Source organism: Erithacus rubecula (genome assembly GCF_903797595.1).
Source record: "Erithacus rubecula genome assembly, chromosome: 6".
In the NCBI taxonomy this organism is placed as follows: domain Eukaryota; kingdom Metazoa; phylum Chordata; class Aves; order Passeriformes; family Muscicapidae; genus Erithacus; species Erithacus rubecula.
In genome coordinates, this window is record NC_136688.1 from 6,943,296 (window position 1) to 6,967,463 (window position 24,168).

Sequence of the window (24,168 nt, forward strand, 5' to 3'; positions counted from 1 at the left end):
CCCAAATGAGCTATCCATGATTCATAAGGACATGCAGGCTTCACATTCTGCAGTGCATTAGAAACAGAACAATGATGTTTTCACGAAAAAAAAAAAAAAAAAAAAGGGCATCATTCTGGTATCATTGCACAAAAATAAGCCAATTATCCCTCCTTAATTATTTATTTAGCAATAATAAATGCTTAGTGGCCATCAAAGAACCTGGAAAACAGCTAACAGAGCATAAAAGTGTAGTGAACACCATTGTTTTGCAATAATACATCCCAGATTCAATGAATTTGCCTCTGGCACCAGATAGGAATAAATGGATGTTTTATGGGAGTACAGTATTTTGCATTAAAAAAACAATTAAAGGATGAGCGGAACTAGGTTTTTGTCGTTTTATAATCCCTTATGGTACCTCACAGCACATCAAGTAAATCAGATTTGAAAATATATCAGAAATGGAAGCAAGGAAATATTGCATCATATTAAGTCTGTTATTGTCACCAGCTTTAGCTATAAGAAATTTATTTCATACAAATTACTGTGAGATAACAGAATTTCCTCAGAAATTGAAATTACATGTGTGAAACACACAAAAAATAAAGTTACTTTTTCACTGAATATTCTTTTCATTTCCCTCTTGCAGCCTGTATTATGAAAGTAAGGACTTCATAGTAAAGAAAAAAGCTCTGTATTTTCTGATTAAAAATCCTCTTCTGCTGCTATCATGTAAACAGAAAATAAGATAACTGACTTCACTGTATAGAGAAGCAAATAAAGTAGATCCAGTTTTCTATTTGATTTCTATGTTCTACTGTTATCCAGAGTGCAAGGATAAATCAATTTAGCTTTATTAAAGGCTTTTCACCACTTCATTAAATTTTCAAAGCACCTGCTCAACGGCTTTTCAAGCTTCAATTCTCAAGCAAGATGTACTTTTCTGTAGCTGCCACTAACACAAAAATTCAGGCAGCAATCTCAGCACTAACTTAGCACATTGATTGCAAGCAAAAAGATGGGTAATTTAGATTCTGCTTCTTATCTGACACCTGTTCCTGGAAGGACCCAAACAATGCCCTGAAACACATATACTAAATTTAAAACATCTTACAGGCTTAATACTGTGTATTTTGGGCCACCTCTGACTTGGAGGGAAATACAGTTTCTCTCTCTAATGTCCCTCTCCTTCAAAATTTTTATTTTGCTAAATTCTTAGACTGGACATTATCCAACCACAAGAAAAAACAGCTGAACCTTCCTTCTGAATTCAGAAGACAGGATTGAATTATGCAATTCCCACCTGGGGAAAGATTCAATATACTGCAGAAATTAATAAATTGAATAGACACATTCTTCAAAAGGCACTGATAGGTAACTCTGTTTCTCAAGCCAAACAAGATACTGTCTCTGATTTCCTGTCTCTCACTACTGCTGTGCACTGAAGGCAAAGACCACCCATTTCCCGTGGAGAGCAGAAAAGAAATACCAATGAACTTATTTAAGGCTGATCAAAAAACATACATTGAAAACTATAAAGAAAGCATGAGCAAAACAAGAGCAGTTCACCACAATTTCAGACTTTAAAGTTACATTCAATTCCCTGTGTAGGGCACAGGGATGGGGGCAATCAATGCTATATGCTGCAAACTTACTCCAGCTGGATCAGCAAAAACATCATTAAATATCTTCTGTCTGTATTTTCTCAAGTGTGTACTGATAGCCAAAGTTGTGTGATGTTTTATCCTTTCCCACCTTTTCTTACACCACTGCAACCACACAGATTTCTGAACTTGGAAGTTTTGAGGGCTTGAGATATTCCAGACTGCTCTATTCAGGTCAAAGTCTCAGAGCTAAGTTTTGAAGAGCAATATTGATGAAAGTGTTATTACCTCCATGAGACTGGAAAGGGATGAGACTATCTTCTTTCTCTGTTCATGAAATACCTTTGTATCACATCACCTTTGATCTATTAAATGTATGGTTGGATTCTGTAGCAAGCATAACCTTACTGGAACTAGATTTTCCTGTACTTCACAGCTGCCTGGAATGATAGCTGGTGATAGCAGGAGTGAAACCATGACAGGGCACACACAGATGAAACCATTAAGTTATTTGTGTCCATACACACACAGTTGAAACCAAATGTCATGATACTTCACAGGAAAGAAACTACCAGATGCAAGAAACTACAAATCACATTTCACAATCTGGTTTATTACACCATCTATAAGTGGCTGGCTACTTTCTGAGCAATTTTATTGCTTCTCTCTTTCTCTATCCCATTCTTCTTTTCTTTTTAATCAGGTCTTTTTTTTTTTTTTTTTTTTTTTTTAATGTATCAGACTTAATTTGCAGCCCAATTAAGAGCACACATATCTGCATACATGGATACCTGTGGGTTAATACCTGGTCATGTATCTCCTCATTCAGATCATTAAGTTGTATTTTTAGCATACTTTAACTTCATATTTCATTTGCTAGATATTTGCTGTTCCAACATTTGTCTCATGCAATAAATTCTACTAGAACAATTTGCCTCCCACTATATATATACATATTTATCCAGAAAAATAGAGCACTAATAATGAACTTAGGCTCAAGTCCCACTTTGAGGGAATGTTTTTACAGGTAGAAGCTCTCAGTGCAAGATCTTCCTCTGCTGGTTTCAAATTACTAAGTGGAACAAGTAAGAAACATCTTTATGCAGAGGTAAAAAAAAAAAACATTTACAATCACAACTATTCAAACAGAAGAACCATTTCTCAGCCAACTGTACTCAAAACTCCAGATAATTTGCTCTGCACCTCCAGCTTTGGAAAAAAAAAATGCAATACACCTTGATAAGTAACACTAGAAATTTTATTTCCCTTTTATTTAATTTGCAGACCTAAGCTGTTGAGAAATAATACAAAATTAATTCAACTTTCTAACTTCACATTTCCTGAAAACTAAAAAAATTTCCCAAAGGAATGCTCTAGGTCATGCTGAATAATCTGTGTCACTCTACCATTGGCTAGGATATCCTTTCACAAGTTTTTTACACGTGGGTCCACGAATCACCTTGCACAGGTGCCTAACAGTGACAGCATTCTGAGCTTTCAGCTTCCAAACAACCAGAGAAAAAAGCTTGGAGAATAACCCTAAGGCAAATATCAGCACCATTTTGCTGTCTATTAGCAAAAAGTTTTACTATTTCTGACATAAAAGAATGCCTGAAATCCTAACATATCTTCTCTTATACAGCTGTACTAAATAAATTCATCTGTATCACATTTATCTGATTGAAGCAGAAACCTCTGTCCTAATGAGCTGCAGGGATGTACACAGAGCTGTTAATGGGCAGTTTTCACCACTGATGCTCTTTGAGATATAAAACTAAACTCACTTCTAGTTATAGATTACTTAAGGAATTAAATTGAAAAGTAGCACCATTTTACACAAAGGACAAGAGTGATTGGAGGCTCTTTATTGGTTGAAATAAAACTAAGGTTAATATACCTGCAGGAAGCAGGTGCAGTTCCTGTATCACATTTATGAAATATTATGTGTGTTCCAGCATATCCATTTCCTCTTTCCTGATTCATTTAATGCTGAGGTGATCATATTTGCCAAAGCATTTCTTCAGAGTATGAAACAGGTAGAGGCATATGAAAAGTGCAAAAGGTGACTTTGCCTGGCCTTCATACAGGGCCTCTGTGTGTAAGCATCATTTTACAACAGAAGCACAGGTCCAAGTGGAAGCACACTGAGGGGGATCCAAATAAAATGCTGAAGAGGGGGACAAAAAGTGGTACAAGACTCAAAAGTGTGTGACCTCATTGAGGACTTCCAATGCCTAAAGAGAAACCAGAAGATTGAGATTTACAAGAGCATAACAAGATAATGGGAATGGCTTCAAATTGAAATAGAATTTTTAGGAAAATATTCTTTACAGTGAAGGTGGTGAGGCACTGGCACAGGTTGCCATGTCCCTGGCAGTGTTCAAAGCCAACCTGCCCTAGTGGAACATGTCTCTGTTCAGGGAGTTGGAACAAGATCATCTTTCAGGTCCCTTCCAACTCAAGACATTCTATGATTCCAACAGGAGCACAATCTCCCCCAAATAGCTTTGGCTTTCTTTGCAACCTGTCTTTGTAAGCAATTCTAAGAAAAGCTCAGCTCAAGTGTCCTTGTCAAAAGCATTGTGCATACAAAGTGGAAAGAGCAATAAAGCTAAAAGATTCCATGAGACAGTGGGGAGAGAGAGAAATAAAGTTATGTGTAAAAAATAAATTCTACTCCTCAAAGAGGATGTATCATTGGAAAAATGCCTACAAAAGACAGAAGCAAACAGAACACAAAGGCCATATGTTTCTGAAATTTATGGAGTCCCATTTCACTCCTTCCAAATGTAGTTCTTTCTGGAAACACAAAACCATGCATAGGTTTGCTAGAAAAGTAAGCTGAAATCACATTTTCTGTGCTTTTGCACTATAACCAGTATATTAAATGTATGTCATATACATCCCTATTCTGTGTCAAATTTAAAAGGATAGGCAAATTCTGGCTTAAATTTTAATTGAAAGAGTATCATAACTGTCCAAAAACCTTCCCTGTTTCTTCCACAAACACATACATGCACTGAAATTTATTGGCAAGCAAAGAGCAGTATCACTTTTTAGACACTGGAAAATTCATCAAGATTGTTGTGGAATCTGTTGAGGTATTTAAACTGATATCAAGCTGTTAACTTAAGTAGTAAAAAATCTGCAATTTAAGCTTTTAATGAGCACCTCGCATTTGCAGCAAACTGAACTGCAGTAGAACCATGCTAGGACCAAGGTGCACTTTTAAATACCTTCTCTTGCACAGCAAGGTGGCTGTGCAGCATTTCAGTCAGTTGGACTGTTTGTACATTTTACCAATTAAAAAAAATACATTTTTAAAGTTGTTGAGATCAACCTCCAATCCAGCAGTTAAACAGAGAACGTTCAGTACAATTCCAGCCCTTTGGAGCAGGACAAAATATCTTATTTTCTCCTGGCAGTAGCAGCTGATTGCTTTCCAGGTTGCTCCTGACACTTGAGCCAAGAGCAATAGGGGGTTAGACTAAGCCAGGAGTGTTCCCATCCAAAGCTTCCTGATTCACTCTCATGACACAAACACATCCCTTACGCCTCCACACCGGGACTGTGCCACAGCAAGACAGGCTTGAGGAAAGTTTGTTTGCTTCTAAACGAGATGGAAAAATTAGATTTGTCCCTGAACCACTGAGAGAGAGCAGTTTCTGTCAAAACAACAGAAAAATTAAATTATGAAGATATATGGCTATCCCATAATTCTCCCTCTTGACTTCCTGCTGGTGCATTGAACTATAAGAAAGTGTTAAGCAATAGTAGCTGTTAAGGATTGTTACTTGAGATCTGGAAGCCTGAGGACTTCAGTGATATTCTCAAAATTGAGAAACCAGCTCAAACAACTGTGAATAAAGGACTCTTCACTGCTGCAGACTGGACACTTGACATATTCAACAAGGTCACTTCCTTTAAGCCATGAAGATGGTTCAGCATGGCAGATTTTATGCTTGAAATAGTAACTTTAGTATTTATGTGAATTCGTTTTGAAACTTGGAATTCAAACATTAAAAGTTTCAAAAATAAAGTAAAAGGTATTAATTTACATCAATGGCACAAAGCAGAGAAATGTCTGGCCTAGAATTCAAGTTAGCCTGCAGACAAATTAAGACTCTCTTATTCTGGGATCCTGGCAAACAAGGTTAACAATCTGAATACACATCATTAGCTGATTTCACTGCTTTCCAATGAGAGCATTTGCCTGCCCTTTGCTTTCATCCCTTCCTACCACCACAGATAGCCCAGAGTGAAGTTGTGTCACACATAGTGCATCAAAAACAAAACACTGATTTGTGCACAGCTGATACTGAACAAGATATTTTTTGCTCTATAGCACTTCCCAAAAGTTGGCTTTCACTTGTGTCATCACAGCCTCATCTACTTGGATACCACTGACTAGTTCTTCCTTTTTTTCCTTTGACAATTTTCTCAGCTTTTCCCTGGTTTGCTCTTGTTTAATCTTTATCCTGACATCAGTGCTCCTGACATTTAAGATATTGAAAAAAATATTTCCATAGCTTTAGTTGAAGAGAATATTATATTCTTGATGTAGGTATTTTCTGTACTTCCATGAGAGCCCTGGACCAAATTCAACAATAAAGAATCAACAACGATCAGAATGCAAATTTCAAATACTTGAAGCATAGTTTACATATGCAGGATAATTAAAATCTGGTTCTTTAGAAACAAGTAAAATATTACATCTAGTTCTTTATGTATATTGCTCTAAATAAAACAATATCTATGTTTATATGTGTATATATAGTCTCACTTTACCACATTCTCTGAAACACTGTGAGAAGTAAAACAAAACAACTGGAATTGTTAACAGCCACACTTCAGGTTAATATTAAACTCCTGTTTGCACTCCAAATCCCTCAGGGTTAATATGAGCACATAAACCCAACCACTAACAGACATGAGCCAATTTAATGAGACCAGAAATGGGGTCACACCAACCACCACTTTTTTAAAGATCTTATTTGTCAAAAAGGGAAAATAACAAAGAAAAATATTTACAAAGTTGAAGCATTGTCCTTATAGCTTTCTTAAATTTGCTCATTATAGACTACTGAGCAACTGATTACAAGATCCTCCCAACCATCCCCAGGCAACAGTGAACCAGATTAAGAGAGACCAGGCAATTAAATAAGGAACAAATTCCCAGGAAATATGAACTGAAGAGGAAAATACTGTATTTAATACAGTATGGGAGTCATATTTGTGCTAAATTGCTGAAAAAACAAGTCATAGTAAGACCATTAAAATATCTTTAATTAAGGAATTAATTTTTTTAAAATTAATTGTGGAAAAACACCTCAAATACCAAGGTACAGGTACTTATTCTTCAGTCTCTGTTATGGCCATGGTTGTGAAGAGAGTTTAATGAACTCACTACTGTGAAAAATGATCATAAAATGTAACATATGTAAGAACAAGCTGGGTTTTGTGAACAGAAACACATTCCCTGCATTTAATGGAAGCAGCTATTAGACAATATTCAGCATTTCCCACCTGCCACAGCTCAGGAGGGGGCTGCACCCACAGCAGGCACAGCAAGGCATACAACCCCATAATATAGTACTGAACAAGAACCATTTAATAAAAATATATGGAGATAGGCTAGTAAAGACTTCCTTTGTTTCCCCAGCTGAGGTGGAACACAAAGACAAGGGAAAGTAAAATGGTTTGCCTGAGGCAAGAAGATTAATCAGCATTACACCCAGGAGAGAATCAGGAGGAATGATAACTAGTGCTAAATCAAAGCTTCAACAAACCATACTCTCCTTTTGAAGAGACAACACCATCTTTTCTCTCAGCAAGTCAATAATTAATTCAGTGAACTTGATTCCTTAAGCTTTAGGATCCCTTCATCATTCTGACCATTGTTTTCAAGTTTCAGGAAGAGTTGTGTTTCTATTGAGGGGGACAATGTGGTTCTTTTCCCTCTCTTAGCACAGTAAAGAGGAAGGTCCCTGGAATGCTTCAAAGCAGCTTGAATTTTTTACAGGAATTATACATTGAACATACTAAGCAGACAGGATTTCATCCTCAATTTCCTTCCAGGGCTAACTAGAATAATTCTATCTATATTGCCAATGTGATAATAACAGTAACATGGCCTAACTGATAAAAGGAGGAAAAAATTTGAAACTGGTTTCCATAGCATGCCATTTGATTTCAGCATAGTCTACCTATTACAATAATTTACACTTTTTAACTCCCTTAGCACTGACAATTTTCTCTTTTAGTTCACAGGTGGTATCCCATATGATTCCCTGCCAAAAAAGTCATTATTTCCAACATTATACCAGCAAGAATACTAAAGTCAGATTACCTGACATATATATGTAGTTGCATAGAAAGTCAGTGTCTCAGTAAAACAAGCAACTAATAACTTCATATTGTAAAAGGAAAAGCAAAAACAGTCTTTACTACAATTTGCAAAGTTCAGAAAGACTTAGAAAGTAAAGAAGTCAAAGATTAGACACTGCAGGCTCTCTGTTTTTCTTGTAAAATCCAGTTTACAATAACATTAAACCTTGCCATCCTATAGACTGCAACTTTCAAGTTCTCCCCTGCATGACCAAATTATCAGAGCAGGACATGAACAGACCACCATGGTAACTTGATATGTCTATATAAACCATTATCACAAGAGAAAATGGCAAAATAAAATTCTGAATAAAAGTATTATGATGACAGTACAAATAAAATTATAATTTTTAAAATCCCATGAGCTTCTCATAGTAGATTTCATAGGGTGTGAAGTTGACAGGATTACTAACTCGATGTCACAACAGAAACTTCATGCAACACTTGAGAAGCTGCAATCAGAACCTGCCATCCATGCCTGGCAGATAAGGTAACCTCACATTCAGGCACAGTTCTGTCACTGTGATTTCAAAGACATTAATTTGAGAGTTCACTAAAATTAATTTCTGAAAAGGACACCAAGGCCTGAAGACAAGATATTCACTGTGCAGAAAAAACAACTGCTTTTTCTCTAAGAGACAAAAAGAGAAGAACCTCCTCTCTTAAATCCCACATTTCAAAAATACACATTCTCAGAATAATAGGCAAAGTTCCTTCCATAATAAAGGCTCCACCAGCACTACCTTGAGCTCTTTACAGTGTTTGTGTGCCACAGGCTATTAAACATTACTGACCCTTACAAGGGATTCAGAATAAACTCTTAATTGTCTTTAAGGATGAAAGATGGCCCTTGATCTTTTAAAAGTATTTTCCAAGCAACAGCAAACCACAAATATGAAATATCAAGTTTAATGAAGGAAAGGTCTAGTGAGGCCAGTCAGACAGATTGTATAAATTAATCAGTTTGTTCACATTTTAAAGTCACATAACTTCACAACTATTATAGTTGTCAAACTCAAATCTGCTTCAGGTTAAAAGCCAAAATTCTCTTGTGACTTCTAATGTTCAACATACAATATTTTACAGCATAGCTCTGGGAAGTAGTATAACATTTCTACAGCACATTATACACTAAATATAAAGATATAATGATAAAACTATCGGAAGGAAAAGGTTAGGAAATATCTTGCATTCTGGCAGACTTACAGACCCCAAAAATGCCCAAAGTACAAGTGAAATGCAATTATTTTTGCTGCTTGCTAGCTAAACTGCTGACCTACATTTTAACATCCTGAATAGAGGAACAGAGATATTTTACCCATGGATTCAAAGGGAAAAAATCTGTTGAGTTCATATTCCTTATGAATGCCTCCAAATGATGGCAAATCAATAGCTGCTGCTTTACTAACATCACCCTTTGGACTTAGTCAGCTAGCATGCCTGAAAATTCTTCCCAGAAGAACCATACAGATTCACAAATCTGTTTTACAACCACCATCAGAACTCCATACAAACAACTCAGCTTTCAGTTTGGTTACAGGTACAATATAAACCTCTAAAGTCAAAAACACTTCATAGTAAGGTTAGCTCTGCTTCTGAAGCTATAAAATTATTTGCTGAATTGTTGTAGGGTAAACTGAGTGAAAGGCAAATAATACAAGGTCATTAAATGAGGCATCATTAGTGCCTTGAGCTATGCAATAACTGATTTTATTTCTTGTCACTAGAAGGCAATTTTATTGCATTATTGGCAAAGCACCCTCCTCTCTTCTGTCATAATCTACTCCTACAGCCTGTTGCAAAAGGAAGTTTTCCATAACACATTTTCAATTCCCCAGCAAGCATTCAATTCTCAAATGGTTTTTAAAAACTCAAAGCAACAATTCATACAGCCAAGTAAGAGCACTGAACTTGGAACTCTGAAAATTTCCTGCTCTAGCTCTGGAGTTTCTTACAGTCTTTATCTGACAACTTTCAAGGAGCCACAACAATAAAGTTCCTGACATAATCCAAATAAAACTGATCATAGGGAATGTAGGATTCTAAGTAACAGGGCAAGATCTATGCACAGCAAGTAGTTTGCAAAATACAAAAATCAGAAGTACAAACATTGTTTTCTGCTTTTCATGGAGTTCTTGTTAGACAGGGAGTTCAGTTTGCAGACACAGGTAAGAAAAACCAGAAATACCAAACAAAATGCTTAGTTATCAGCAGCAAACACTGTAGGAAACTGAAATAGAAAGGATTCAGCACTTACAGAAGATATCCCTGATCAGACAAAGCTTATTTCCTGATCAAGTATAACTGGAGCAGTGTCTTAAAACTGAAGACTAAAAAGTGCTATTAAAAAAAAAAAGTAAGAAAAATCTTGTGAGAACAAGCACTAAGATGTGACAACAAACTGCAGACACCACACAGATTGGAAATAGAAAAGTAAGAAGAACTGAGGTGGTTTAAAAAAAATGACAGACCAGAATGAAAAAAAAAGAACTTTTATTTGTGTTCACAGAACTCACATCCCTAGAAATCCTTCACTTGGGGATTCATATCTGAGAAAATAGATAAAGAATAAGTGGATAATAATAATTTCAAGGAACTGCCATGCAACCAAGCAACTCACTGCCCAAAATTCAAGGCCAGAAAAAACAGTGGCATCAAAACCTACAGATTCAAATGGGCAAGACATAATTGGCAAACTGAAGGAAAAAAATTTGCTATTTTAGTCAGAATTCACTTTCTATGACACAATAATAAAATGTCACTGTCTTTGATAAGCAGCGTTAAATTGTATATTGATATTTTAGACATTCTATAGAGAGGGACAAATTGATGGATCCATTCTTGTCCTGATATCCCCATATGAATACAATATTAAACACATTGAAAAATTCTGCACATATCTTACCCCTCAAAATATCTCTTCAGCTGTATGTAGGCCATGTGAAGTGTTAAAAGTAGGAGCAAAAATATGACATGAATGGTCCAGGAAATAATTCAGTTCCTGATCAAGTAGAAATCCTCTTACTTAATAAAGGGTTTTTTGTTGGGTTTTTTTTCCCCCCTTTTTCTTTTCCCCTTTTAAACAGTATTCACTTCTGGGACTATAGATCTATCTGTTTTTTATCTTATATGTCCATGTGTTCCCATAAAGTTAGACAAATTTGTCATCCTGATTAGGCAGAGAAACAAGCAGAATCAAGGCAGTTCCTGCAGCATAAAGTCCTGAATTTCTTTTGTTTCTGTTTCAAGTCACAGCTTTCAACAAACATTATCCAAAGGTCAATTAATATGAAATATAAACAATTATTTCTTCCTTCCATTTCCTTGAACATTTCTGCTTCCTTTCAGATAGCGCTTGTCTCCCCACCAGGCAAGCAGCAATGTACTCACAGCTGTAAAAAAACCCCATGGTGCCCAGCCCTTCAAGGATGCTTCTGGAGTTCACTATCTGAAAACCAGCAAGCTATTTTAATCAATTCATGGAATGGTTTGGGTTGGAAGGGTCTTAAAAGATGATCTGGTTCCATCCCACCTGCCATGGGCAGGGACATCTTCCACTAGACCAGGTTGCTCAAAGCCCCATCACACTTCTTTTGATGCAGCTCAGGATACAACTGTGTTTATAAGCTGCTAGTGCATGGTTCTGACTCATATTCGGGATTAGGATTTTTCTTCACTTTGTTTTGTTAATTTTATTTTGGTTTTAGTTGGTTGCTGTTTTGGGGTTGAGAGGTTTTCATGGGGAAGAGGGGAAGTTGGTGATGACAATTGTGGCTTATTTTTTTTAACCTAATGTCGATAAAATATGAGAAAATATTATTTATTTTTTTTAAAATTTATAATTATACTTTATTTTTCCAATTGCAACTCTGAATTGAACACATAATCCAAGCATCCAAAACAGCATCCTATTTAACTTTTGGTGATGAGTACTCTCTCTTTAGTGGAATGACTTCAGATTCAGCACTGTCTTAAGTTTAGTTTACCATCCAATATGGAAAGTATAAAAAACCCCATGACTACAATGAAAAAAGCTTGTGAAAACTCACAGAACACAAGAAGGCAAATGAACTTTCATTACACAGGACAAAGGGCAGGGGCATAAGAGAAAGGTAGGTTTTATTCTAGATGTAAAAGATATGTAAATACTTATTATCTCTTTTAAAGATAAGGAAAGGGTACTGACATTTTCCCAAAGTTACACTAAAAATAGCTATTTCAGAATGGGGTTATGTGCATCTGTAAGGAATACACACACACTTCACATGCTATAGTGAACTGGCCCTCTCTGATGAAAACAGATAATTTTTATGGTCCTGTAAGGTGATGTACATGGGAATACAGCTTTTGGAGAGTAAGCAAATTAGTCCTTTATAAAAGTGATCTATTTCCAACTGTTTCCTCTCCTAAGAGACAAAACCATCACATAAGTTCCTACCCCACTGAAATAGAAAATAAAGTTTTTGCAACAATAATTTGTTTTTCCTCTGGATACTTCATAGCTTTAAATACTGTAACTACAGCAGATATCAATTAGAGATAGCAGCTCTGGCAGTATGTTAGAAAACCATTAACACAGTGACTCAATACTCTAGAGACTCCAACACAAAGTGTGATTTCCCATAAAATCTGAGTGTAAACAACAGTTCATGAAGCACAGAGACTTGGTTTAAGGCCCCAGTTTTAAATTCCTTATACAGCCAAAATAACTGTTGACTCCAATGACCACTGTAGAAACACCTGGAATCTGTTTGCCTGTTTATGATACACTTTTCCTATGGAGACATTTTCTTGCTTAGGGACCTGACTGTTCTTATTTCTGAAAGATTATACTACAACAATAGGAACAATAAAGAAATAATAATATTTGAATCTTGTTATTTGAAAATGATTTTTGAAGCAGCACAAGCAGCCTTTTTCCACTGGATTTCAGAGGAATACCAGACCTTTCCACATCATCCCTGGACCTTCAGAGGAAAACTGCACCTTCTACAGGAGCACTGCTGCAGCTGAATCACATCTGCCACTGCAGGAGGACTGCATTTAATGGGACTGCTGCCAACACCCTGACTGACAGGGGGTCAGGTTGTATTCTGACTCTCTGTCAGTGTTTTTGTATACTGCATTTTATTTTCACTTTCCTATTAAATTGTAGTTCTGGCTTGAGATATCACTGGTTTGCTTTCAAACCAGCACATGGAAATATCAAAGTATTTGCTGGAAGACTGAGGTAAGGAAAGGCAGAGAAATATCAAACTACTGATGAAGTATCATATTTTGAGAGATATGTCAGTTACAATTAAAAATTAATTACAATAAAGAATTACAGTCTGACCTGAAGAAAGAAGACTAGAGAGAAGACTGAAATTTAAATCCTTTTTATCTCTGATTTTATTGCTGCATTCAGCAGCCCTCACCCTCCTTCTTCCCATAAACAAAAACAAAACAAACCTAGATGTGACAAGATGACTGTAGTTTACTGCATTTTTTTTTTCTTTTCATGGAACCTCTATTAGGCTAGAAGCAAAACCACACTACACAGAGACAGCTACTAGATGGCAACCAAAAGACAGGTTTTTTTTAAAAAAATTTTGGTTAAGAGAATCACCAATGTCTTCACTCCCAACAGGGTACAGCAGACTGGAGATGTTATACCATTGTCTTCACAACATTACCATACCTACACCAGAACAAAATCAATCATGCTAAACAAATTTATATATACAGCTTTCAGCAGTCTTCATAGAGTGCAGAGGGCTCCAGTTATTTCCATCATGACTAAAAAGCAGTCCAGTAAGTACATTTTCATTGCTACTGCAAACATGGTCATTAAAGTGATGGCTGCATGAACTCTGCCATGATTTACCAGACTCCAGAATTTTCCAAATGCATCAAGAAATACATCTCAAATTTTCACATCCATTCTACAGATTTCATAGGAATAGTACTGAGTTTAAAAATGAGCTTTTAAGAATCTTCAGAGCCTCAAAGGAAAGTGCAGCTGCTGCCTCAGAATCATTTAAACACTGAAATCTGGATGATGGAGTGCACCACTTACCGCTGAACTGGTAAGGAAAGGGAGTCTAAGTGGTCCTCGCCCTTAAAAGCCATGTTTATCCTGTTCTTATGTGCACTTCTGCATAGGCTGGAATCTAGGAAGAAAAGAGTCATTTAGTAAACCCAGGAAAACTCAGGCACCTTCAGCCCAGGCTGGCATGGCATTTTCCTGCTCTTCTGGGGAGAGAGCTCATTAAAACAAATTAAAGGTCTCTTTTTCCAAAGGTACCCCACAATTACAGCAGATAACCAAGGCCATTAAATGAATTTCACAGCATAAACAATGTATGGTTACATATTCTTGAAGATCTTGAGCTACTGCACAGGTCAGAGCCATCTGGGTTGTACATTTCTGAGTCAGTATTGAGGTATTATTTAACCTCATTTATTTTATATTAACTTGAATGGTAGAGGAAATTTATTGAGTATTATATTAATTCTTCATGTTATTGTGAGAAAGATTGCAAGTGAGGTGCCTTCCAGCCCTAATTATTCTGCAATATTATTTCAGGGTTGTTAAGTACTACATTTACAGAAAGATCCTTGATGTCTAACACACTCAAGCATCTGACCCTTCCATATTGGACAACTCCATTTTTTTTACATTTTAAATGCTTCACACATCTTTCTCCTCCATGATTTTCCTTTATACCTACTGACCAAGAGATGGATCCAAGCTTTATTGCACTAGAAAAAAAAAATAAGGAAGGAAAAGAAAGACTCTTCATTTTCACAAAAGGAAGATTCTTACTTCTTTCCCTCTTCTTTTAATTAGCCTCACCCTACATTAGAGCACTACCTACCATAGGTCAAAGCATATTCACAGCAAAAATCATAGAGGATTTATTCTACAAAAAAGGTAATTTTCACTCACACATATGGGTGGAAGAAAATTTGAGGCAAAATATTTGAAGGGAAAGACTAATCCATTACTCAGGAAGAAGGAGGAAATGGATTCATTTCAACAAGGAGGCAGAAACAGTGGGAAAATTATGTTTTCTTATATGTGAAGAAAAATCTGGGATCAATGGATCTCAATCCTAGAGGAAATACTTTACACAGGAAATTACTGTTGTTTGTGTCACCAGCTGAGGGTTTTTGATGTAGCTGCTTGTGAAATTCTGCTATTTGGTCATTGGCTGCACTATACAAGCTGAGTCAGCCAGCATTCAAGATATTTGCCACCCCAAATTGCTCTTAATTGACACAGAGTGGTCCTCACTCCCTTTCCTAGCAAACTCATCTCATTACTAATGCATGTCCTTGTTTTTTTTCCCCAAGATCTCTCAAACACATCCTGAGCACATAAAAATAATACAACCAATAATGAGTTCACATGCTTTGTCCACTGTTAGCACCAGATTGCTCTGATGATGGTGCCATGCTGTATTTCTCCCTTGGTTTTCCTGGAAATAACTAACTTAAAATAATCCTTCTTTAGATATATAAACTAAGAAGATTGAAATATAGGAGAAGAATCTATTTAAAAAGCCAAAACCAACACCAAAAAACACATTAAAAATAGTTTAATTGTTACTGAAGTCTCTGGTTTAAAAAGACTGCTGATATTTTGTAGGTTTTGACTGAAGGTTCAAGTATGTATGCCCAAGTATGAAAATATTGATATGTATTCTTCTGCTCCTGTGACACTAAGATTTGAAAAAATAACCTTATTTTGGGGAGTGGGAGGGGTATAGGATTTACAGCATTTAGTGTATGATATATAGATTTCACTAACAAATGGAATAAATGAGCTATCTTCATTTCAACTAGTAGAATAATTTAGGTTTTTTTTAAAAAACATTTAAGATTACCAGATACAAACAATTGTATAATCACATTTACTGGAAACAGCCAAATATCACAATAATCACTGTCTTCATTGTGGAGGAGATACCCTTAAAGCTGAACACACCCACATAAAACCTTTATCTCCAAGATTAACTTCCCCTCCTATGTCTTGCCATTTAAAGGACCAAAACACCCAATATTTTAGTCTATAGAACTACAGATTTCACGGACACTAAGTATCTCTTTCTCCTCAGCATTAGACCTGGATTTACTTTCTTATGCTACAAGCACTAAATCAAATCTAAAACTTTAGCTTTCTCTGGCAAGCTAAGTCTACTTCAGCATTAGCTCAGCCTACAACCAATTTCTACACATACAAATCAAAGCACCTGCTTGTGCTCCATTACTTGTGATCAGTGACATAATGTACACAGACATAAATTAGATTATTGCATGTCCTTCTTCCCCATAAATTAGAAACCTGACAAAAATGCAAGTTTTTATGTGCTGCCTTCCCACAAAACATACTTTTATATTATGTCTGAGAGCCTTTAAAAACATTATCAACTCCTACTTAGAGGTTACTTACACTCCAGGAACAATAACAAAATGCCACAACAACATCTTAGCCAAACTGTCTGGCTAGAGACTATGACTAGATATTAGCTCAAATATTTAATCTCAAATTAATTTTGGCAACATGAGGAATTTATCTGCCCTGGCACTTTTCCAGGAGATCCCCTGTACCCCCAGGATCACAGTAGATGCTGGAACAGCAGTGATTTGTGCTACAGGCTTCTGGTGCTGCTTGGAATGCCTCCTCCACCTGCTGGGCAATTACAGAGATATTGTTCTGTTTCTTTCCTCTTTCCAGGCAAGACCAAGACAACTGCACTTCCTAGTAAAGACTAGGAGACAGATTTTGAGCCCTTCTATTCAGTTGATTCTGCTTTTATTCAAGTCCACAACACAATGATGAGCTCTAGCCATCACTCCTGAAAGCAGAGTCCTCTACTCTGTGGAGATGTAACACATGCACTCACTTTAATTAAGTATATATTTAATAATAGATAACATCAGTAGACTTCTGGAGGAGAGTCTAATATTTTTTCCCACTGAAAATATTTTTCTCCATGACCAATGATCTCAGAGATGCAGTGCAGATAATTTTGTACAAAAAACCCAAATCAAGACAAACCAAAAAACCCATTGCCCATAGTTTGCAATATTGTTAACTTAGGTTGAAGCCTGAGGGGCATACTGAAATAATAAATTTGTATTTTTATGTTATGAAGCCTTTTATTTAACTCCTTATATAGGACTTTGCATCTGCACACAGCCTTGTATCACATTGTAAATGCTGACTTAAAATTTGTTTGATTCCTCTGGTAGGTAGCAGCACATGCATCTGAAATTACACGTATTCAAGGCAGCAGGCTCTGTGTCCTGCCTTTCTCTCTTTGTGATTTCAACATTTATTTAGGTTTTGGGATGTTGTTTTCTCAAGGAATAGATGTAGATAATCAGAGCACAAACCACACTTCAATCCCATCCGGCACAGTCAGCCAAAAGTTTTTTTCAGAGATAAGAAGTCCAGAAGAGAATAAAGTATCACACCTGAAAGGGCATGAAAGCATTGCTGTCAAATCAACAAAGTGTCAGTAAAGGCCATAATCTTCACGGCAAAAAATCCCCAAAACCACATAAGCAGGAAGAGGGATCTTGTTCACAGACAGGCACCAGACCTTGCCAGGAACTCACAGAGAACTAAAAACATCTTTAATTTACATCTGGGCTCTTTGACAGTTTTTAAAGGAGGAGAAGCCTCATCCCAAATCACACCAGGCTTGGCAGTACAGGGGAGACCTGTGCAGCACCTCATCAGCAGAGTGCTGCAGCTGGCAGCTGTTATCCCACTGCTCCACCACAAACCCTTCCTGCCTTACAAGAATTTGTAAAATCTCCCAGTTTAAGTTTCTTTTTCATCATTTAGCCTGTTAGATTATTGTTTAAAAAAAAAAACAAAAAAAACAGAGATTAGGAGGGTTTTAGCATAAGGATTCTTCTAGCAACAACATCCATGCCCAAAAGCATCATGTTTTCCAGGTGTGGAAAACCTTCACTCTGTGGGATTCATTTGCTGCTACTGATGGCCCTTAAGTTCTCTGTCACAAACTGATGTCTTTAATAATTAAACCCTGAAAATTCAGACAATTAAACCCACATTTGAGCTCATTCTTGTCACACACGTTCACCCTTGCAAAGGCTCAAATCAAAAGGCAAATCTGTGAACTTTCACCAGACTCTTTTAACCCCTAACATCATATTTCAACATTAACAATATCTTAAAATAAGGTCAATCAAGAGCATAGTTTCTCTTTCAGAAAGAGCCAGAAATCCATACATCTAGCCTCTGATAATTAATAATCATCTGAATTAGAAGAGCATGTTACCTATAAGCAATATGGTTAACCTGAGAATAAGAAGTTATTAGCTAAAAGTCGTTTCAGACCAGATATCCCTTGATTAATATGAACAGTTCCTGTCTGTACTAAAGTACAATCCTTTTTCTGCCAAACAGTGCTTGCCCTTATTTTACAATTCTGGGAGTCTGGGAATCATTAGTTATTATTCTCCTATACACAGAATAACTGTTAATGGAATACCACAAATCAAATTAAGAGCAGAATTCTGACAGCATTTATGTGAGAGGTCAGAAAGTAAATACATGCATTCTGTCCTTCAGCAACATATCCAGCCCATCAGAAGGTTTTCCACACTAACCATTTAAGGACTCAAGATCCTGTGTCATTCTGCATTATGAGAAGCTTACATGGACATGAATTAATTACAATAGTAAGAGCCAACTCAAAATTAAGGTGGGTGTCACAAATCTAAGAAACCATAAAACCAGAAGCAAAAATAATGAAGAGCCTTTCAAATGGGGCATTTTAATGGGTTGTATGAGCATGGGATCTATGGACCACACTCCTAGAATGCAAAATTAAAACCAGGAGGGAGAGGTGGGAAAAGGCACTACCTATGACATTCATTCATGGCTGCAGCTCTTTTAGAACCAATAATCAGAGGGGAAGCACTGCTGAGTAGTTTATGCCTCACACATCAAGTAAAATCTGAAATACAAAACCATTTCCAGTCACAGAGGGGTTTTATTTTTATGGCATATTTCTTCTCCTCTTTTCTCTCTGCTTTCTGATACAGAGAGAGGATCTCATTTTAAATAAGTCTCTGTATTTGAAAATATTCCTTTTAATGTATCATGGAACAGTTTCTTTTGGAAGGGACCTTAAAGATTATTTATTTCCAAACCCCCAGCTTTTGGTAGCTTTGCCTTCCACTGGATCAGGTTTCCCACAACCTCATCCAACCTATATAGACTATATAGGCATATGAAAAAGTATATATCAATTTATTGTCATCTGTTTCTTTCAATATTTCACTTATCTTTTCATAATTTTCAAAACTATGTTTTATTATATTATATAGTCATTATATATTTCTTTTAGATTAAATATTTTTAAAGTATCTATTATAATATACGTGGAAGTTTGGGGTGTGTGTATATATACATTGATATACATACCAACATGCATTTGATGTAGTTATTCATGACAACTCAAGTTTGTCCTATTTCTTTTTACTTCTGGATATTTTTTCATTTTGGCCTTGTTTTACACATCTGTACCTTGGAAATACACCAGAAGAAAGAGAGGGAGAAAAAAAAAATTAAGGATTTACCTCAGTCAAATAGACCATCCTGAAAACTACAGACAAAGAATATTATCATGTAGATCCTCAAGGGTGGAAAAAAAATCTGAAGCCAGTACATTCCTCTGCATACAGAGTAATTCCTTAATGACTTCCTGGTTTTAAAAACCTCCATGAACATTAAAAAAAATGTTTATGATCTCCACAAGGCAAAACCCTGCTTTGAAAGTAAGATGTATTGGACTACTCCTTCCATATTTTTATTTTTATAATGGATTATGTGTAACACACTAAGTAGAATATATGTAGAACACATTTATCCAGGTAATTCAGGTTTCTCCAAGATTAGGAATGGAGGAGATCAGTCATCACATGAACTACAGTAAGTCCTTTTGCCAAGGCATGAGTTTTCTTACAATGCATCTTTAACAAATCTTCCAATTCAAATACAAAATATTTAGAAAAAAAGGAGTTTCTGTCATCATTGATTGCATTATGAAAATATTTAAAATAAGGACATAAAGAAGGGCACAACAGATTTGATGATTTGTTTATACCCACCCTCCTTCAAAATTATTTTAGGCAACAGGCCACTAGAACAGTCACTTGACATCTTTTGGGTAATTTTTAGTCTTAAATCTTTAAGATCTCCCCTTCTGAAAGGAGCACAATTTCTACAGCCAGCAGTAGAAGAAACTGATTAGTGGTAACATTTCTAGCAATTAGCATTTCAGAGGCAGTTTCCTTGAAGAAAATTTACTTTTGAGGTTCAGGAACCGAATAATAAGTGTCAGGTTGGTGCACTCCAGAGCCATATTTTACCTTTTATGCAGTGCAGAATAGTCACCATATAAAACCCTTTATTGGATCTCAGAGCAACAGTAATGCCAGGTGCTACCAGGTGGTTCTGGGGGGTCCAATGGGCCAGGCTGCTCAGAGCCCCATCCAGCCTGGCCCTGAACACTGCCAGGGATGAGCCACCCACAGCTCTGGGCAACATCTCCCAGTGCCTCACCACTCTCACAGTAAAGAATTTGATCCCAATATTTAACCTAACTTTTTCTCAGTTTAAATCCATCATCCCTTCAGCCTATCCTAGCAGGAGAGGTGTTCCATCCCTTAGTCTTTGTGGTCCTCCTCTGGATTCACTCCAGCAGGTCTGTATCCTTCCAGTGCTGGGGACTCCAGTGTGGTATTAGATGTCAGAGGTTTGTGCTGACAATAAATCACCTCAAGTGAAATTGCCCTGCTTTGGTCTCATTTATCCTGACACCATAGCCAAAATTTCATCTTGTCTCCATGTAGTGAGATCAGAAATAAAAAAATCTGTTCTTTCAACCAGCCACTGGGTATAGCACAAGGGAAAACAGACTTTTGTACCTTGGAGTGTACAAACATAGAATGTAGACTGTGCTGCTCAGAAGAAATACCTACAGAATATCAGTATTCTGTTGTTATATAACTCCTTAAAGTGTGATAAAATTGGAGATCAGATTCATCATTTCCCCTATAAACATGCAAAACTTCCAAAAGGATCTTAGCATGAAAAGAAATAAAAGAAAATTCTTTCCCTATTGAGGCATAAAAATAAAGAAAAATAATTGACTAGCCCAAAGTCAACCATAATGCAAGTAAAAATTGAAACAAAATATTGTTTAATATAGGAGTTTAAGACTATAAACAAGTACATAGAGAAGATAACACTGTATTTAACCACTTCAAAGAGAAATTAATAGAGACCTACACAAATAAGTCACTGCAAGGAAACATGACAATATTTGCACATATCTGTGTACAAACCATTACCTGTAATGAAAGGATTTTTTCTCAATAGCCATTCATGTTAGTCAGAGAGGAAGTCTAAAAGACATCTTTATTTACATTGATATTCCTCAAAAAGAAAAACAAATCTGACATTTTAACAGAGAAGAGCAAAAAAAATCTTATTAATTCAGGTCATAGCCCACACGAGCAAGGCTGTATTGGACTGGCATCACAAGGCATTGCATGGTAAACAGTGGTTGTATTTTCACAATATTTGCCAGTGGTGATTAAGTTTTTCATTTTACTGAGTTAATATCAAATTGATCTTTTTTGGTCATAACTCTGAAAACCTTAAGACCAGCTTTTTTTGGCCAGTACTGATAACATAGCACATTTATCTAAAAGTTAGCTATTCTTAGCCTTTTGTGATTATCTCTAGAACTTAAGTCAGTTCTCCATTTGAGCTACTAATAAACTTCCTACTTCTTTCAATCAACTTCAGCATAGCTTTTTCACCCTTCTACAACATATTGGGAAAAAAAAGAAAAACAAGGACACCCAAGAACTAGAGGAAAATTAAAAAGGAAGAAAGTAGTTGAGAGATCAAAGCTATTGCCTGCTAATAAAACAATTCAACAGGATGCAAGAGCAGGAGGTTCAATTGGGCAACAAACACATGAGATGAACCAACACACCTAACAAAATGTTAAACCTGTGGTTGAGCTACATATTTTCAAGAATCCCAGCTCTCCTCATGCTCATTGCAAGTTCTACATTCAAGCCTGCCTTTTCTAGACAGACACAGCAAACCCAGAAGACAAACTTCCTGAAAGCTGAAAAAAAGTCAAAGTGTGTTGCACAATTACCTGTACACTAAAAACCAAGAACATGGAGCCTACAGCAATATTTGAGCATAGTTTCTATTTCTTGCTTTTTCCCTTTAATTAACTTCAATTAGCACTTCCAGACAGCCTGTCAGCAAACTATGCCACCTGGTCATTATAATTCTACACAAAGAGCAAGTCATAAAGCAGCAGCGAGCTTTTTCTGTTTGTAAGGAGAAAATACTTCATTTATAATTTTGAACCACTGCCAAAGAGTATCCAATCACCAGACATTTTCTTCTTCCTCTGTCCTTAGCACAAAAAAAAAAAAATAAAAAAAGTAGAGGAGCCAAAAAGCTGTACCAATATCACAAAGAGGGAATCCTCAGCAGGGCTAGAGGCAAAACTGCTCTGCAGGATTATTCCTATATTCAGTGTCTCAGGTGTGGGTGTAATGTGAGAAGAGTACATTCAGAAACTCCAAGCAAACCCAAAGGCTCGGGGGGATGTTCCAGCCTGTTCATATAATTTTTGCACCAGAGATCAAGTTGGGAGTGGGAGCAGAAAGTGCAAATCCTACTTCAAGGCAACGAGCTGCACTCAGTTTTTGTGCCCCAAATACTCCTGAGCCTCTGGAAGGCCAAGAAGAAAAGTTCAGGTGCTATTACCTGATGGAATGGCAGTTTTTGTAAGGAACACAGGATATCCTGGATTGGAAGGACCCCAGGGATTATCAAAGTTCAACTTTTGGCCCACCACAGGACAATCCCCAAGATCCACACCATGTGCCAAGAGGACTGTCTAAATTTTTCCTTGAGCTCTGGTAGGTTTTAGTCTGCAAGCACTTCCCTGGGGAGCTGCTCCAGTGCCCAACCACCCCCTGGGTGAAAAACCTTTTCCTGATATCCAACCCAAACCTCCCCTGACACATCTTCAGGCCATTCCCTCAGGTCCTGACAGGTCATCAGTGAGATCAGTGCCAGCCTCTCTTCCCTTCATGAGAAATCTGTAGGCTATGATGAGGTTCATAGAACCACAGAACATGGTAAGTTGGAAGAGACCACCAGGATCACCAAGCCCAACTTTTGGCCTTGCACAGGACAGCTTCCTTTGGACCTTTTTGTTTCTGGGAGTTTTTTGGTTGTTTTGTTGTTGTTGTTGATATTGTTGCTGGTTATGTTTTTCTAGTCTTTCCCCTTTTCCAATTCACAGGCTAAAGTTTTAGTATGGAAGAGTCAGGGAGGAGACCACAAGCAAAATAATAATTAAAAAATATAAGAGTACTGTTTATTAAGATGTAAAGTTTGGATGTAGATGACTGAATAATCATGCCATGCCTGAAAGTATTGTAGCTCAGTAGGGACCTTTGCAGTTTCAATTAAAAAGTGACTATATGTCACAGTACTTTTAATTACTAAACCCCCACATTCAGCAGGTGTACAAGTCACAGCCTGTATTTTCTTTTGCACTGGTAACTCCCAGATATGCAGCAAATTACAGAAGTTCAACAAGTTCACATCTATCAGCTGATGTTCAGTTACCCATTATGCAAGGAACTGGCACACAAGTTCTGAGGACAAAATGAATTGCTACACAGTCTGTTCCAGGATGGCTGCATTGTTTGTTCTCATGGTTTTCTAAAAATTGATATTGAAAGAAAAGAAAAATTATCTTTTAAACTGCACAAGTCTCCTTGCAGAACAGGGCTAGTGTTTTGATAAATATTTCCCATTATTATCATGAGGTTGTAACAGTGTGTGATGGCACAAGCAAAGATACATACCAGAATTAGCTGGAAGGAAAACTGTCAGAGCCAATTTTCCTATTAGCAGCCAAATTCCGTGAATTTGTAGTAATTAGGTTTAGGAGTGCTCAGATTCCAGACTTTATTTTTCTTCCCCACAGAAAAATATAACAGTGACTATAGGGGGTTTTATCCATAATAGTAGCTTGAGTTTTCTAGTTATTTATAATTATGCCACAGAACTTGGTCTCCCTGAAAGTCAAGCAGAGACACATTAGACTCACAT

General features: G+C 36.7%; 1 protein-coding gene across 4 annotated transcripts in view; it reads right to left on the minus strand.

Moving 5' to 3' along the window:
* The window catches only part of INSC (INSC spindle orientation adaptor protein), a 122,775-nt gene that overhangs the window by 70,556 nt on the left and 28,051 nt on the right, over positions 1 to 24,168 (minus strand). For 2 of the 4 annotated variants that reach the window (XM_079308061.1, XM_079308062.1), the window contains exon 2: positions 14,032 to 14,125. The exons of 1 other annotated variant lie outside the window; for it this stretch is intronic. In XM_079308061.1, the coding sequence (XP_079164187.1) occupies positions 14,032 to 14,084 (53 nt within the window). In that variant the 5' untranslated portion in view covers positions 14,085 to 14,125. Of the gene's footprint in view, positions 1 to 14,031; positions 14,126 to 24,168 lie in introns of those variants that run through there. One more of the 4 variants, XM_079308063.1, reaches the window with a different exon arrangement.